This window comes from Ascidiella aspersa, chromosome 7, assembly GCF_963924565.1.
Source record: "Ascidiella aspersa chromosome 7, kaAscAspe10.2, whole genome shotgun sequence".
Taxonomy (NCBI): Eukaryota; Metazoa; Chordata; class Ascidiacea; order Phlebobranchia; family Ascidiidae; genus Ascidiella; species Ascidiella aspersa.
In genome coordinates, this window is record NC_139453.1 from 14001691 (window position 1) to 14019302 (window position 17612).

General features: G+C 35.7%; 1 protein-coding gene across 1 annotated transcript in view; it reads right to left on the minus strand.

The window, feature by feature from the left end:
• Positions 1-11616, minus strand: part of LOC146137963 (cilia- and flagella-associated protein 44-like) — a 32337-nt gene extending 20721 nt beyond the window's left edge. The window contains exons 1-16 of the mRNA XM_083393381.1: positions 10263-11616; positions 9301-9341; positions 9005-9154; positions 8745-8822; positions 8526-8628; positions 8145-8278; positions 7432-7514; positions 6859-7030; positions 5841-5948; positions 5076-5195; positions 4290-4394; positions 3643-3843; positions 3005-3109; positions 2317-2502; positions 1523-1638; positions 806-930 (exon numbers count right to left, since the gene is read on the minus strand). Coding sequence (XP_083249507.1) covers positions 806-930; positions 1523-1638; positions 2317-2502; positions 3005-3109; positions 3643-3843; positions 4290-4394; positions 5076-5195; positions 5841-5948; positions 6859-7030; positions 7432-7514; positions 8145-8278; positions 8526-8628; positions 8745-8822; positions 9005-9154; positions 9301-9341; positions 10263-11616 — 3181 coding nt within the window. The remainder of the gene's footprint in view (positions 1-805; positions 931-1522; positions 1639-2316; positions 2503-3004; positions 3110-3642; positions 3844-4289; positions 4395-5075; positions 5196-5840; positions 5949-6858; positions 7031-7431; positions 7515-8144; positions 8279-8525; positions 8629-8744; positions 8823-9004; positions 9155-9300; positions 9342-10262) is intronic.
• Between the last annotated feature and the right edge of the window lie 5996 nt (positions 11617-17612).

Here is a 17612-nt window from a genome sequence, read left to right on the forward strand (position 1 = left end):
TTAATCAAAATTTTGTTTCGATTTGCATTAAAAACATATATGCAGTATTATATTTTCTTTAGAGAAATATGCGGTATACACAAACTGGCAGAAATAACCACGCAGGCCTGTTTTTCGCATTAGGTTCAGATCGAACTTTGTTTTTGCTTCAGATATTTGTACAACTGTGATATTTAAAATGTATTGACCAGTATTTACTGTGGCGATTTGAAATCAGCCTATTTCCTATTTCAAACAATATTAGCAGTTTATGTTAATTTTTTGCAATTCTTTTGACCTGTTTACTCATCAGTTTCCGTATAAAATAGCGTTTTTTTTTCTTGTGCATTTGTATCGCTGTCTGAAACAATTATAAAAGTTATACAAAAGCCCCGCAAAATGACAGATTTGTGTTTCAGCCGTCATCAGTAATACCAAAAACAAGAGACTGGCGACGCGCGAAGATATCAGTGCAATACTTTATACACTTAAAACAATGTATTCCTAATAGGTCAAATTAAACAAAAAAAAATTGAGAAAATTTATTAAACTGGTAACTTCAAAGGTCGAAATTTCTCATTTTTTAGGTCAATAAATAATCGCCCTAGTAATTACATGACTACAAGTAAAGTAAATATATATTTTTGTTTTTGGATCTTAATGTCAATCGCTAACAAACCGAAAAAACAATTGGCCTTTAAGACAACTAATCTGATTAAGAAACATATAGTTACTGAGCCACCCCTTAAGGCAAACTTTATTAAATTAAAGTTTAAGTGTAGTTTGTAATATTTTTCTCATATTTGGGGGATGTATCCCTTTTTACCTTTTTCTTTTCTCCGTTTGAGCTCCTTCACTCTCGCCTGTCTGCGTTTCTGTCTAGCGATTTCCTTTTTCTCGCGTTGTTCGTTGCGACGCAGCTGCGACTTGATGCTCTGAAACGTGTAGTACCTATAGGAAAAGCATCAACGTAAGGTGACATTTAAGAACCTTACGCATGTGGCGCGTGACAAAGGGTCACGTTTTTTCGGAACAACGGCTCATTTAATCCCGGAGTTTCTCCCGGACTTGTGATAAACAAAGTTAAAAGTGCGGAGAGTAGAATAACAGAGCAGCTGCCTCTGCTACTTTTACCTGATGGTTAGCGAGAGCTTTACTGTGCTTATCACGTTTGTATTTTTTTCAAAAAAAATTCTTCTTTATAAACAATACCCATTCAGGAACTGGATCTCTAATACGAACTTGAATATCAAAAAAAGAAAAATGGTCGATGATTGTACAGCTTTTATTTGGGCTGTTTGCAATAAATGTTGCCTTATGTCGCGACCCTAGTTTAAAAAAAGATTGATCAAATTCAGCCTTTTCGAATCGATTGTTGCAGAAAGAAAATTATACCCACAAGTATAGTATTTAACGCCACGCGCAAAAATACAAAATAAGAGCAAGCAACGAAAATACCGTTGCTTTCTATTAGAACCCATGAAGCCTAGCAAAGGTGTGGAAACAGACTTGATGAAAACATTAAACTCGAAGCGAGGCTCACCTCATGGGAACGTCGGACAATTTGTAGGTGTGAGTTGTGTCCACGGAGTTGAGGTTCGGGGCCGTTATTTCCACGACCTTGCCGTTGCTGCACGAAACCAAAAGTGTGGTGTCCGGCTGTCAAATAAAAACAACCAGTTATTGATAGAGTTAAATTAAAAGCGCAAGATGTGCCACGCTTGATTTTATATCAGCCTTTTGTCGTTACGCGTTTAGTATGGGGTTGTAATCCAGCCGAAGTTTCAAATGCTTTGAACAAATTTGAATTTGATTTTACCGAATTTCGCTTTTACTTTATCTTGGACATTGTTTATTTTAGAATCGCACATTAGAAACACTGATATTTAGGGTAAAATCATATCTATTTTTTTACTCAAGATTTGACAGTAAACGCATAACAAAATTGAGACAGATTGACCGTTAGAGCCAAGTCCAAGTAAAATAATTTCTGACAAGTAATAAGTCGTAGTCCAAGTCAGGAGCCTATTTCATCAAAATTGCATTTAATTTATTTTTTAAAATTGCACTTAAAACACCAGTTTTTAAATCGGAGTGATTTGCCAAATTGACTTACGACCAAAAGTCTCATTTGTGCATCATTTGTAGAAAACATAAAGTCAAGTTGAGTAATGTGTTTCCGAAAAAAAAAATAACGCATTTTAGATACAACACTCGTAACATGTCGGTTGTTAGAAACAATAAAATTAATTCCGAAGTAATGAACTTAAGCCACCAAATCGCCGCAGGACACCCAACCCCACTTTACTTTCAGATATGCTCGAGCATTCCACTCACGAAATCTGGCGGCGACCACTCGATGCCGGTCGCCTCTCCCGGGATTGAGACGAAACCGATTGGCTCGTACACGTCATCACCGACAGCGAAGAAGAACACCGTCCTGTCCTTGCTGCAGGTGGCCAGCAAACCGCCGCTGTTGTCGAACGCCATCGCCGTGATGGCAGACGAGTGCGGCTTCAAAGCCTGAATGAAGATTGGGAAAAGTGGAAGATTAAGGTTAGGTTGGTGTTGAGTGTTTTTTTTTTTACTTCTGGCGATTTTTTTTCCTTTGCGCTATAATAACGACGTAGGTACGTATAATAAAAATAAAAAAGAACCATTTATATTCAACATAATAACGTTCGTATTTTCTATCAAACCAGTCAAAAAAGATTTATGGTAAAAAAGTTCTACTAGTGCTCGTGTGAGATTGGCAGGTAACCAAATAACAGGCATTTTCGCCGATCGAAGACAATTTTTTTATTGTTTATTATGTTAGCTTGTGCAGTGTATTACACTGTTTGCAAAACGTATAACATTATTTAAAAAAATATGTTTTAAGAAATCCATACAAAAATGCAGTAATACGAAATTAAGTTTCCAAAATGAAGTCATTTCATAGCGTTCGAACAGCTTAAAATGGTTGATTATGGTCAGCATCCAATAGGCAACCAAGATAATATGAATGAGAAACTAACTAAGCAACCTGCTTTAGCATGAGCTCATTCGTGTCATCAACATGCCGAAGGTTGAGAATTCTCATGATGCCGTCGGAGAATCCAGTCAAGACTGTAGTGCCTTTGGGGTCGACCTAATTTCAACAAGTAAATATTGACAAAAGTTTTAGGTCGTAACTATTGATACAAAGTAAAACAAAAAAGGCGAGTTTAATTGGCAATGCTTGCAGCAATTACAGACAAATAAAATATAAAAAATATACTTTTTAATTCTGACTGTAAGTCCAAATAAACAGTAAAATACAGCAAAGCGAAACAAATATATGAATACAGCAAAGCAAAACAAGGAGCGATAAAAATTGGTTATGTGCCAACCTAATTTTTAGGAACTCTTTATTCTTAGGACCATAAATCCCGCTTCTTTTTTTCCGTTTGGCTTATAGAGATTTGTGTTGTCACTTTCCACAAGAGTAAGCCAAGTGAACCGCGCCTCATAAGGTCAAATATAAAGTTCAACTGTGAAAACCTATTTACCACTTTCGATTCAGCAAAAAAGACCTAATACCATTCCAAATACAATTTATCTAAATTGCGCTCGTTTCTTGTCCGGCTCTAATCAGGCGGCGTTCTGCTTAAAAAAACTCCCAAACAAGCAAAAACAACGTACTACTTGCGAGGGCCATAAGAGTGAAGTTCCCTTGCTGAGAACAGTGGGCGCGCTGTATTCGCACACCAGCTCCTTCGTCAGGTAGTCGTGGATCTGCACGCGACTGTCGCCCGTCGTCGCCATCAAGTGGCTGGAAGGAGAGGGCGCCACCCCTGCCACGCCCCCCGCGGTGAACGAATGGAGCTTCTCCGGTGGCTTGGTCTGTCAAGGCAAAATGGTTAACTTGAGCTGACTTTAAACACAGGCGGAAATATCTTTTTAGTGACAATCCAACCAAGGGGGCAGTTTAATGTATTTGACAATTTATTTGAATTTTTTTATAATTTAAATAGTCAATGGAATAGCCGATAATAATGATTGGTGTGTTGGTTCAGGGTTTGTTTGGTCGAATTTAAACAGCCTTTCAACACCGTTAAAGCGATATTTTTTGTTCCGCTTTTTTTTCAGTTTAGATTTTTCCGTTAGCTTATTGACATCGTTAATGCAAAGTTGGTCCACATAAAATACCCTTTAGATGTTAACCAATTAAGTTTTCAAAAATTGAGCCTTTGTTTGCAACACAGTTTCAACACGCGTTTTTTTAAAGTATAGGCGGTAAACATATTTAAGCTAACTTGCACTAAAACGCACGAAATATTCATGTGTACCGTGTGTGAGAAGGAAAGGTCCAACTTCCAAATGCCTCCGTTTGAATCCTGTGCGTACCAAATCGACGAGCCCTCCTCAAGTGTGGGATCGTCATCGGTGCTGGCCTGGACAAGAAACAGCTTAAAGACAGAAAACATTTACTTTCAGTATTTCATGTTAGTATAGGGAAGTCTTAAAAAAAAATTGATTGGCCTTTATAACGATACCTGTGCACTGTGCACTACGCAGGCAATTAAAGATGAAGCAATGATTAATTCAAAGTGCTAAGCGGCTATAAAACAGTCTGAAGTTGTGGATTTGCCGGGACCAACAGAATATTTTATAAAGGATGGCATACTATGTACATCATCGCCTAGGCCAGAATGATAAAGTTTAACTAATTACTTAGCGGTTTGCATTATGTTTGTAAACTGTTTCTTTATTGTATTATACTTAAGACAATAATTTATATTTTGATGGCCTGACAAGCATGCATGCACAGAAGCAATTTGGGGACGTCAAACACTTAAGTATGTCAAACACTTAAATTGGTGTCGCTTTGTGAAGTGACACCGTCAAAAAAATGCTCTTTTTCAAAACACTTGGTATGAAAATGAAATACAGTTTGAAATAAATCTATTCCAGAACAAAACCACGGAACTCATATAATATATGGCCGCAAAATCTTGCTTGATTAACTGTTACAGTGAGTGATCCAAACACAAACGTATAGATTTTAGACCTGGTTTATGAAGGGATAAACGACTGAATGATAATCGCGCAGTTTAACGCGTTATTTTACCGACCTTAACCATGCAAGTAAGCTGAACATCGTTCCCGACTTTAAGCTCGTTCATAGGTTCCAGTTCGAAGTGGTCGGAGTCGTCGGTCGTGTCGGCCGAGTCGATTGCCTCCATTTCCCAAACCTGCGTTCGACGCAAAACGAGGAAAACGCGAATACTAAAATATTTTTTTTGATTTATATAATTCTAGTCAAGGCCTGCTATAGTGCAGTGGTTCTCAACCTTTTTAGGCTTACGGACCGGTAAAATTTCAAAACAAGTTTTGCGGACCGGTGGACCTTCAAAAATCAAAATCAATCCAAAATGTAATTACGACAAAAGTATACGCAACTTAAAAGCAAAGAATGGAAACGTCAATTTAACAAGCAATTTGCTTCTGTCTTTTTGATATCATACGTGCTTTACGTGGTTCATTGAAATTTTTCACCTAGAACTGGTTTTAAAGCTTAAGACAAACGAGTTCTAGCCTACTAGAACACTTGCACCATTGTGACAAACAATGAACCATTAACTCTATGTTGCGTCACAATGTAGCAAATTATGGAACTGACGAAGTTCAACATTTGATGGACAAGCTTTTTTTTCCATCTTGCATTTTGCAACTAAGATATAAAATTGTAAAATATTTGGCGGACCGGCAGGAAAGTTGATGCGGATCAATTATATAAAAACAAATCTTGGATGCATTGGCGCAGTGGTAACTTTTTTGATAAAACAAACGCATTCAGACATTTCGAAGGTTTTGTAGAACATTAAATAACGTCTTACCCTAACGTAACCGTCTATTCCGATAGTGATTAATTCCCCCTCGTCGATCACAAGCTGCTGAATAGAACCGGTGTGGCAAGGCTTCTTTCCCTTTCGACAAATCTCGACCTGGTAACAAGTATCGCTGTGTTACTAGAGAGTGAGTATAAGATTATCGAAAAAATGCATTTATTTAAGGAGCCAACTTTAGATGACTGAAATACGCTAATGAATACTATTGTAAACAAGCCGCTTCTTGGCATTAAAATGAAAGCACAATGACTTACAAAGTTAATTAAAATTATAACAAAATGGGGGGTAATGACACTAGTCTATGTCAACACCGTGGCCTCCAACTCTTCCGGTAACGATACACAATGGATATATTGTCATAAATAGTGTCAGGCCAAAGTCCATATATTCATTAATTATATTGGATCGACAGCGATTCCACCCTAGTACCGGACGAGTACCGATAATGCCGGTCATCCTTATAGATGCAGCCTTGGTGTAAAAAGGACTCCAGCCATAAGACCAAGACATGAACAACATCAACGTCAGAATAAAACACTATTCGGAATAGGACCAAAACAGGACTAATACTTAATAGACGTATAATAAAGCATAAATCGGGTTAAATCCTAAACCCGTCGGAATGACTAATCCCGAACCCCAACGCTAGGTACATTACAAACTCCTCTAAAAATTTCAACCGTAACTCATTTTATAACCCCACAAATTAACCACCAATAAACTTAAAAAGGGTTAAACATCCTTTCAAACTAGGGCGCCCAAACGTCGATACCAAAACGGCCAATGCCAGACCGAGGGCCCCTTTCGTTATTTTGGCAATTTAGGTCTTATTCCGATGAATTTAGGACGTATTTTGACAGGTTTATGTCTTATTTAGTCGATTAAATTAATATTCTGCCGTGGATATTACTGCGTTTTCGGCTTTATTATATGCTATTTTTCTGCTTAAGGTATTTATTGTTGCTTTGTAGGTCTTGTTGTGTGTTCCCTTAGAAAAACAAGTTACCTTGATTAGGCCTCCGTCCCATAGCAGCATGCTGCCCCAATCCGAACCGGACAGAACTTTGCCGTCTGGAAGCTGGATGTAACCTTCGATGTCGGACAGCGCGGTTTTGCCGAACCTACCCAGCTCCCCCTTCAGCTTCAGGCCGGTGAAGGTGAACGCCATTTTCCAAAACCTTGGTGTTGAAAGAGGTTTCTCGTTGAAAGTAATAACACAAAGTTGTATGAATTTACATCGTGTCGTTTTTCGTGACCCTTTCCTGTTAACGGTGATATATAGGCTACAAAAGTAAGTAAGCCGCGTGAACAGCTTATGCAAGGCTTTTTGGCGTACTTTGTCAAAGTAAGTAAGCCGACGCTGTGCATCATATTTTTGTTGGGCAATACAGCATTTTTATGAAATACTTAAATATCAAAATCTTGAACAGATTGCTGATTTTACGCAAAGTAATAAAATTAAAGATAGTAATAAAACCTATTTACCTTGTACAGAATCGCTATACGTTAAAATGTTGGGCCATTTCAAGTTTTACGGTTTTATCTTTAAACAGTTGAACCCACTCTCAGCAAAACGAACCTTATGTGAGTGGTTCCGCATGACGTCAGTTGACCTTCCTGTTCCGGTGAGAAGGTCACGCGATAAACTTCTTGGGAGAAGGCCTGATAAATTTAAGTAAACCTTAAACTATTAATTTACGAATAAAACATTTTCATCTTGGGTGGAGATCTCACTGGAGGTGTTTATTTTTTTGCAGTTTAATCTATCTCTGGATAATGGTCAAAAGAATAACACAATGCAACGATTTGCCAAATAAGTCTGCTATACTATTGCGCTTGTCATTCAACAGACTAATATTACCTGGATAATATTGGGCACATGAAGTCCTAACTACAAAGCCTCAATTACGACAAGATGATATGGACAGATTTTATCATGAATAGAATATATCTCGTCTAGAATTCTACCACAGCGTTCAAACAATCATTAAATCAGCGCACATTATTTGGGATAGGGTGCGGCTTAGCGTTTGGGTGTGGGTGGGCCATGTATTATTATTTAATAATAATTAATAATGCTTAACCCACCCAAACCCAACGCTAACCAGCACCCTAACCGAAATAATACGTGTTGTGGTAAAATTCTAGACCAGCGCCCGGGGTCTTAATACGTCGTGCACTGCAATAAAATACATCATCATTAAATAAAAGTTGATGTAATTTTTATGATAACTTGGTAGTGTCAGTCATTAACAAAAATAAAGCTGTTTGTCAAGAGCTAGTAATAACTACCTTGGATCTCAGTTGAATCTTTTCTTTTTCCCAAGCCCAAACTGTGAGCAGATAATCAGGGTACGAACCCACTGAAGCCAGAAGATCCCCACTAGGATTGAAATCAACAAAAGAGTACGCCCTCTCAGTACCACCTAAATTTTTTAATTGCCATTTTAATCCTAACATGGTGTGGTAAAAACATTACAAGTGTTTATTTAATCTTTTATATTCCCAAGTTCTAATTTTAAATAAAAATTCAATGAAATTTAATTACACAATTGATAAATAATCAAAAGTTAAAGACTGTTGTGGGTTATGAATTGGAATTCACCCATTTTGTAAAAGATGAATTTACTTTTTTAAATGTAATTATTTTTAATCAAAAAAGTGTAAACTTGCCTTTCAATATTCTGTAAAGCTTCAAGGAAGGAAACTCATAGACAAGGATGTTAGGTTTTGTGCCCTTTTCTGCAACCGTAAAGTACTTGCCTGATGGGTGAACCTGCACAGTAAATTAAGAGAAATGATTAATTTCTGTAAAATTGATTTTTTTTCATTTAAGTGCATTTATAAATGCTAAGATGTCACATTATGATTTTAGTATTTAAATTAACTCACAGTAAGTGCACCAATTCCACCTCCACTGCAACTTCGTAGATAAGTATGTTCACCAGTCGCAAGATTCAAAAGATGAACCTACAAGATAATTAGGACATACATTACCAAATGGCATATGTTAGGATTTTATATATCTAAAAATGGCATAAAACATTTTTAAAACCCGAAAAAAATATAATTATGAAAAATTTCTTCAATACGGTTTTGACAAAGAGTGACATTTGAAGAGCAATTAAGAGCATAATTGTCATAATTCTCACCAAATTTCCAGCAGCATAAAGCAAAGTAGGGCCATTGAGCAAATGTAGGTTAGATCTTTTGCAGCAATCATAGCCGAATGAATGGTAAAACTGAAGCAGGTTGTTTGGAATGCCAGAATCCTCACTCACCACAGAGGATGATTGGTATTTCTAAACAACATGAGTAAAATGTACAGCTGAATTCAGCTGGTGTACAAACAGAAACGCTAAATTTCAGCCACGAGAAATTTGTAATGATTTCATACAACTTGACAAATATTAAAGTGTAAAGATATCTAAAAAACATGCATGCTTACTTCTAGCTCGTAATAGAAATCCTTTGCGGGGCCATCACCTTCTGCAACAAATTAAAGCTGATTATTTCAATGCATTAAAATAAAAATATAATAATCCCAATGTTATCATTTCTATACATACTATATCAAATTTTAAAATTTTTATTTTACAAATTAAATTCCTTTTTGACATTTTATTCAAAAACATGTGTAATCACATTGCAAATAAGACAAAAAAGATAACTGGTTTAAAAAACATTGTTACTGGGAATTGGGAAATAACATGCTAACTAACTTTATGTATATGGTGCAAAGCAGTTTTTTAGTATGATATAAAAAACAATTGATTTGTTAGTACATGCAAATTAAATGTAAAAACTCATCATGATTCAAGATTTTTTTTGAAGCTATACACTGCAAAAAATACTACAGCTAACACACTACAACATCAGTCCAATAATTTTTATATACGACATATAAAAACAGCAGGAGTAAATTCTTAAAGGTAGTCATATATCATAAAGGTGTGTTTATTTGGGTTAAATAAAATTAATTTCGGCTATTTTAATGTAATCCAGGTTTAGAAAAATGTAAGGAAAGCTTTGTATTGACTGATGTCCTGTTAAAGGTTTTTGCTAATTTTCTTATTTACGAACATCATCAAATCTCCAAAATTTTAAACTATTTTAAACCTAAAGAAAGGCACATGCATTAAAATAAAAATAAAACACATTTTGACTATTTTTATATGTTTTATGTCAATCAAACAGCAAGACAAATATACATAATGAAAAAGCATAATGAAATAAATTAGCAAGGTTAAACGTGGATGTAAAGTTAATGTTTTTCAAAATTAAAATAAGTTAAAAGTGAATAGATTAAAGACACACACGACATGCAATGAAACTAGCAAATTTGGCAATGCAAATGAAGTAGCAACACTTGAGACAAGCAACACACAGCTACTGCAAGCATGCTGTTACCCTCATCTGCCTTGGCTTTTTTCTCAGGGATGGGGGATTCAACAATTGGAGGCTGGATTGCAGCTTCCCCTTCAGGCTTCTCAGCATCCTTATCTACTTTTTCCACTTCATCTGCAATCTTTTCTCCCTCCTCTACATTGATTTCAGTTGTTTCAACATCGTTTTCTGTAGAAACTTGAGCATTTTCGTCAGGCTTCTGTTCATCTACTGATGTTGTGTTTTCTCCTCCTTGTTCCTCTTCTATGCCATCAATCTTTTCAGCACCTTCATCTACTTGTTCAGAAATTTCTGTGTCACCTTCGCCTTGCTTTTCCGAATCTCCCTCTTTCATGCTTTCCTGTCCTTGTTCAGGAGAGCTTGCGTTTACATCCTGGTCAGGAGATGATTCAGGTTCTTTTTCAACTAGTGGAGGATTTTCTTGATCTTCTGTCATTGGTTTTGATGGTTGCTCATCAGCCACTTCAGTGACAGTTTCTTCTTTGCCATCTTTCTCCCCTGGTTTCTCATCAACTACATTTGTTGATTCTGTGGTGATTTGCTCTGCTTGTGCTTCATCAGAGTTAACTTGGACATCATCACTTGCTTCTTTTTCTTTTGGAGCCTCTGTTTCTGATATTTCATTCGGAGTTTCTTTAACTTCAACATTTTCTTCATTTTCTTTGGCTATCTCCGGTGCTAGTGTATTATCAGGAGTAACTTTAACTTCAGTATTATCTTCATCTGGAGTCAGGTGGACTTCACTAGTTTCTTCTTTTTCCTTTTCTACCTCACCTGCATTGCTAACAGAATTATCAGTGTTTTTCAAAGATGACTCTTCTGTTATTTCATCAACAGATTTTTCAACAGGGGTTTGATTGGTTTCTGTTGCATCTGAATCTTTCAAGTTTTCTTTTGATTGGGTTGGTAATGCTTCACTTGAAGATATATCTTCTGTAGGGGTCACATCTTTCTCTTCTTCAACACTTGAAGAAGGTACAATGCTTTCAACAAGAGAGGCATCGGGAGCTGAAAGCTCTTCTGTTGTTGCTTGCTCTCCATCTTCAGTTGCACCATCCACAGAAGAAGACAGTAATTCAGCTTCGCCAATTTTCCCTTCACCATTGGCACTTTTAAGATCAGAATCATCATGATTTTCTTTTTCAGCTTGCTCCACAATTGCTGGTGTACTTTCAGACTCGCCTATTGTATCTGGCGCATCACTATTTTCATCCTTACCTTTTATTAGTTCGGCATCAGGTTGCTCCATTGCAGACATGGTATGGGATTTATTGTGATCAGCACCTGTAATGCATAGTTGAAAATTTAAGTTGTTGCATGTTGTGACAGTTGCAAAACATATTGATAGATAACACATTTTTTTTTTAAATGCAGCCTTTACATTTTACAATGATAAATTTTTTTGATGCAAAACAATTATTTGAAATACAAAGATGGATGAAGAATGTTTTACATGCACATATGCTTACATATAATAATGTTTGTATACATTGTTATAATATTGTTTTGTTTTTGCTTGTGAAATAATTTTTTTCTTTTTATATATGAGGCAAACATGTGAAGAAAAATATAGTGCACGAATAATTAAATGCTCAGCATTCTCTTAAATTAACATAAAACTTTGTGCACATAAATGCATATGAACGGTAAATTAGCAGCAGAGTTAGAACAAAAGCAAATGGGAGCACATTTATGTACGAAGCAAATATGTAGGAGGAAATGCACAAAACAACAGCATACAAAGCAGCATGGCAAATTTGATAAAATTACAAAAATGTGGTTTTATTTGTGGCAAATAATGTGCAGCAGTCTATATTTACAGGTGCTGAAATACAAAGTGCCTAATGAATAAATTTAAAAATAATTAATTTTTGAGAACACTAGAGCAGTGGTTGTCAAACTTTAGGTTCAGTACTCTAATACCATTTATCAGCCATTTAAATAAAATATGTTCTGCTAACTCTTAAAACATCCTTATTTTTCTGAGGGGGCCAAGGTTGAGAACCATCTGTAGACTCAGCTAGTCCAAAAAACATCAATCATAAATAATTTGTAGAGTGTAGTGGATAAATAGTTTTATCGAATATTTCACTTGAAACTTGAATATTGAACAAAAAATAGTTTTGCTTTCGTAGTTTAAAACTAAATGTCAAGCTTCAATATACGCACAACTTTTGATTATTAACAACTGTGATCTATGTACCTCAGTTGGAAGAGAAATGGTCTTGGTATACCTGGAAGTTGTGAGTTTTATTCACAGCAGAGTGAGTTGTTTTTCTAGGATTTTTGGTGAACATGTAAAGCTTTACGAATAGGTTTTTGGAGTTTGTGTACATAACAACTGTAAATTTTATATAACTAAAACTACATTTAATGTTTTTCTCTTCTGAGTTTGTACAAAGTGAAAATTGTATGCGACGAGTACAACAGACATCATGCAAGTGTAATGAATACATTTACAAATGGTTGAAGGTATAAAGTAATTATTGGCATAACAATACAAATATCATAACAAATGGATTTTTGAGTGTTTAATTAACATTTAAACCAGGGATGGGCAGTCTTTTTCTAGTTATAGGCCAAAACCAACCTCAAAATAGTCTCTGAGAACCGTAATAAGTTTTAACTGAAAAGTGTTCATTCAGATACAATGAGTTGGCGATACTTTGATTGTTGATAGTTCCAATCCAAGGTAGACATTACGCTTTTAGGCTGACAAAAAAAGCATGTGCCTAGTTAAAATTGTCAAAAAATATGAGAATTGGCCTCTTACCCAGTTCATAAAGGAGGTGGTAGGCCGGATGATATTCATTGGTGGGCCGGATTTAGCCTGCGGTCCGTGGGTTGCCCACCCCTGATTTAAACGGAGGTAGTGAAATTAAGCAACAAATACATTCACAAAAGATAGCAGAAAGTCATGCATAACATGCAAATAGTTTGGTTCCATTAAAGTAATACCACTCTGAATGAAAAGCTTTGACATCTCTGCAACAGCAGCACTCTCTCCTAAAGAGATAGGAACTGTGATGGTTTTAGTATTCGTCTCATCCCCTGATGTTGTTTTAACATCTTTCTCATTTGTAGATTTTGAATAAAGATTCCTTTCATTGAAAGGTGTTGAGTTGATGTGCTCCAAATTGCTTGGTGCCGATTTTTTATTGAACACAGTAACATGACTATCAACATTTGTGGCTTGACCTTGAGTTTCAACAACAGCTCCATAATATTGAACATTGGTTTGTGCTTTTTTCACATCTTCATTGAGTACAGGGCCTCCGATAACCAAGCTTTTATCTTCTGCAGAAAGGTTTGACACTGAAGAGTGACTTTCAGTGTCTTCATCATGCTTGTGCCGTTCTGCATACTGCTCCAACGCTGCCTTTTTGAGCAGATGAGTAGCCGACACAAGATTACGCTTGGGTTTTAAAGCTTTATCGGATAACTTATCTTTCTCTGACATTTCTAATAATCTCAAAGCAAGTCTTTAGACTAGAATATAACAATCTGTTTATAAATAAGCAAATACACTGAGTTTATTGGGTAATTGTGGCGTTGATTAGCTTTGTTATAGCATGACAATGTTGTAATTTTTGACGCTAAAGTTCACATACCTCTGGAAAGCATTTATTTAATATTTAGGTGCTGAATTACCTTTAAGTTTGGAATAACTACATAATGTTTACAAACTATATTTATCCTGCACAAACAAAAGTCAATTCTTTTATTTGTTAACAATTTTAAAAACATTGTATTTTAGTTGTGTTGTTACCTTTGCTGTGACAGATATAAGATTTTACAGATTTCTGTAACACGTGTTGTAAGTAACGTCAGCACAACAATTACTTATTTAAACGCTTGTTCCACGGCGCAGTACTGCACCGGATGACTTCGTCGCGTCACAGCTTATCGCATACTTCAGCGACGTCTAGATTTATTAATTTTAATCTATAGTCTTTTTATGTTATACTTTTAGTATATAAGATGACCAGCGCACTCTCGTTTTAATTATTAACCCCGATGAGGTCAGCTGGTATCTGCTGCCGAAACGTTGGTTTATACTTTGTTAACACCAGAAGAGCGATTTCTATCTATTGATATGTTGCCTGGTGGAGCTAACTCTATTTTAAATCACTTATTTTGTTTGTTAAATCATTGTCTTTGTAACTAGCTGCATTTTAAGAAGACAATAGTGCAAAGGCAATGATAAATAATATACTATAAGTCATAGGACATAGCTGTCAAGCTATGCTTTTCCATGTTTAACCTCTGATGGCCTTAATTTCACAAGATAATATATTTAAAATCCAACTTTTCAAAACCCCAACATATGATTCTCTCTTCTGGTATGTTGAACAGAAAACACCAAAATTTATAATATGTGTCAAAACAGCCTCATCCGGCACTTTATGCTTGCCTTTTTGGGACCACTAATATTCAGCTAATGCAAAAAACTATGAAACCTGTGCACATGGTAAAAATTTACATATTTAGTTAATATTTATATGAGGCAGTTTGCACTTTGCATTATTAGTAGTGTTTTTGACTGATTTTTAAACATTTACATAGGGTTCCTCTCCGGGAATATTTCAACGGGAAATTCCTGGGATTTCTCGCAAATTAACAATCCCGAATCCCGGGAAATTTTTTTTATAATCCCGGGTATGCGGCAACATAGCAAAACTTTAAAAAAGATTGTCGTTTTTGAGTAATATATAGAAAAAGTAGTACCAACCATGTTAAAGTCGTTGCTTGAGTTGCTTTATTCGCGCTTAAGAGCGGAAAAACTTAATTAAATTTATTCTACCAATAAAAATGCATGCGCTTTTTTATAAAATAAAAACAAATAAGAGTCCTGACTTTAATACAAGCAGGTCTTGTAAGATTGCAGAAGCAATGCAACAGAACATAAATGGGCGCTTCTTCCATTATGAACGTATAAATTATTAAAAAAAACAGTCCTCAAATACCGCATACCACAAGGCATATTATTTGGGTTAGGGCGCGGGTTAGCGTTTGGGTGAGGGTTGGTCAAGCATTATTATTAATAATAAACATAATAATACTTGACCAACCATTGCCCAAACACTAACCCAAACAATATGAGTTGTGGTATGCAGTATTTTTTTGTTTTGTTTTTTGCATAACTTTCCACGTACATAAGTGAAAGAACGTCCATAAATGAGCTTAATTAGATGTTTGGAGCTAAAATAAAAAAATTTCAAACGTCATAGTGACGTAATTTTATGTATAATTTTTTGTCGGGATCCCGGGATTCCCGGGTAGTTACATTAAATCCGGGAAAAAGAGGAAACCCTAGATTCACAGTCATGGGAGCATTTGGTATTTGATTAATTTAAATTATTGGTGCTTGTGTCAATGATGCAAAGCATACTTTTTCTATTCAGTAAATATTTTATTATGTCATGTTGCTTGGCCTTTGCCTTATTCAACACTACTCATATAAGGTTTTTGTGTAGACCAACTTTGGTGGCGACAGTCACAAAGCCATGCTCCCCTTGATATTTGCCTAGATTCTCCAGGTATCAAGCAATATACTTATCTTTTTTGCCCAATGTTTCCAGTAAACTCCAAACTAAATTTACCCAAACAACGAAAAAAAGAACATTTTAGTTGGGCATGAAATTTTGCACATCTAGGAACTTCATTACAAGTTTTCAAAATCCAACCAGTGCACATTTTTTAGCATGCATGACAAAACCTATTACTGAAGTGTAGGTTACTTTTTATTTATTTGCAATGCATTCTGTTTGCTATATGTTCAATACCACAATCGCATATATTATTTTCTTGAAAATATTATTTAGCAAATTTATTACGGTACTAAGAATGGAATACTAATTAATAAAGGGTAAAAAAAATTGTTACAGGAATGAAACTAGTTGTCAAAATTATAATTGCAAGAAAGCAGTTTCGATGAATAAATATAATGATAATACTTGACCCACCCAAACCAAACCAAAACTCGCAATAGATGCCAAATAATGTTAGAAATGCTATATAAACTGAAAAATAAGGGTAACACTAATTTACGGAATGATGAATGGTCGGAGTGGTCGGGACGCTCACTAATTTACGGAATGGTCGGAATTTACGGAATGGAATGAATAGGGCTGAAACTAATTTGATGAATGGTCGGAACTAATTTGATGAATGGTCGGAACGGAATGAACTGTCGGAATAGACTGAACTATCGGAATGGAATGAATGACGCTGAAGGAGCAGAATGAACTGTCGGAATGAAATGAACGAAGCTGTAAGAACAGAATAAACTGTCAGAATAGAATGAACTGTCGGAATGATATGAATGACGCTGTAGGAGCAGAATGAACTGTCGGATTGAAATGAACGAAGCTGTAGGAACAGAATGAACTGTCGAAATAGAAAACGAAACCCTAACCCTAAAAGCTTCGTTCATTTCATTCCGACAGTTCATTCCTAAACCTAACCCTAACAGCTTCGTTCATCTCATTCCGACAGTTCATTCTATTCCGACAGTTCATTCTGTTCCTACAGCTTCATTTATTTCATTCCGACAGTTCATTCTGTTCCTACAGCTTCATTCATTTCATTCCGACAGTTCAATCTGTTCCTACAGCTTCGTTCATTTCATTCCGACAGTTCATTCTGTTCCTACAGCTTCGTTCATTTTATTCCGACAGTTCATTCTGTTCCTACAGCTTCGTTCATTTCATTCTGACAGTTCATTCTGTTCCTACAGCTTCGTTCATTTCATTCCGACAGTTCATTCTTTTCCTACAGCTTCGTTCATTTCATTCCGACAGTTCATTCTGTTCCTACAGCTTCGTTTATTTCATTCCGACAGTTCATTCCGTTCCGACCATTCATCAAATTAGTTTCGGCCCTATTCATTCCATTCCGACAATTCCGACCATTCCGTAAATTAGTGAGCGTTCCGACCATTCCGACCATTCATCATTCCGTAAATTAGTGTTACCCAAAAATAATGATAGAAATGCTATAAACAATGAAAATGTGGTGAGATTGTTGACTAGCACCTGTATTTCAGAAGAAGGGGTCGATTAACGTATTTTTCGGGGGTTAAAGTAGCTTTAAAAAGTGGTTAAAAGAACCCACGGGATGATAAAAGTTAATTGACTTATGAAAACTTAAAACATTATGTTATGACCTATATTAATAGTCTGCTGCATTGATACTTACTTGTATACTGTATTATTTGACTTCAAGCAGTTTACGCAGTCAGAAACTAATATTGTTATATTAGAATTTATAACAAAACAGAAAACCTTTATATGATTATCAGTTTTTGTCTTTTTACTTTGTCTCTCCAAAACAAATCAGAGTTTCAAACCA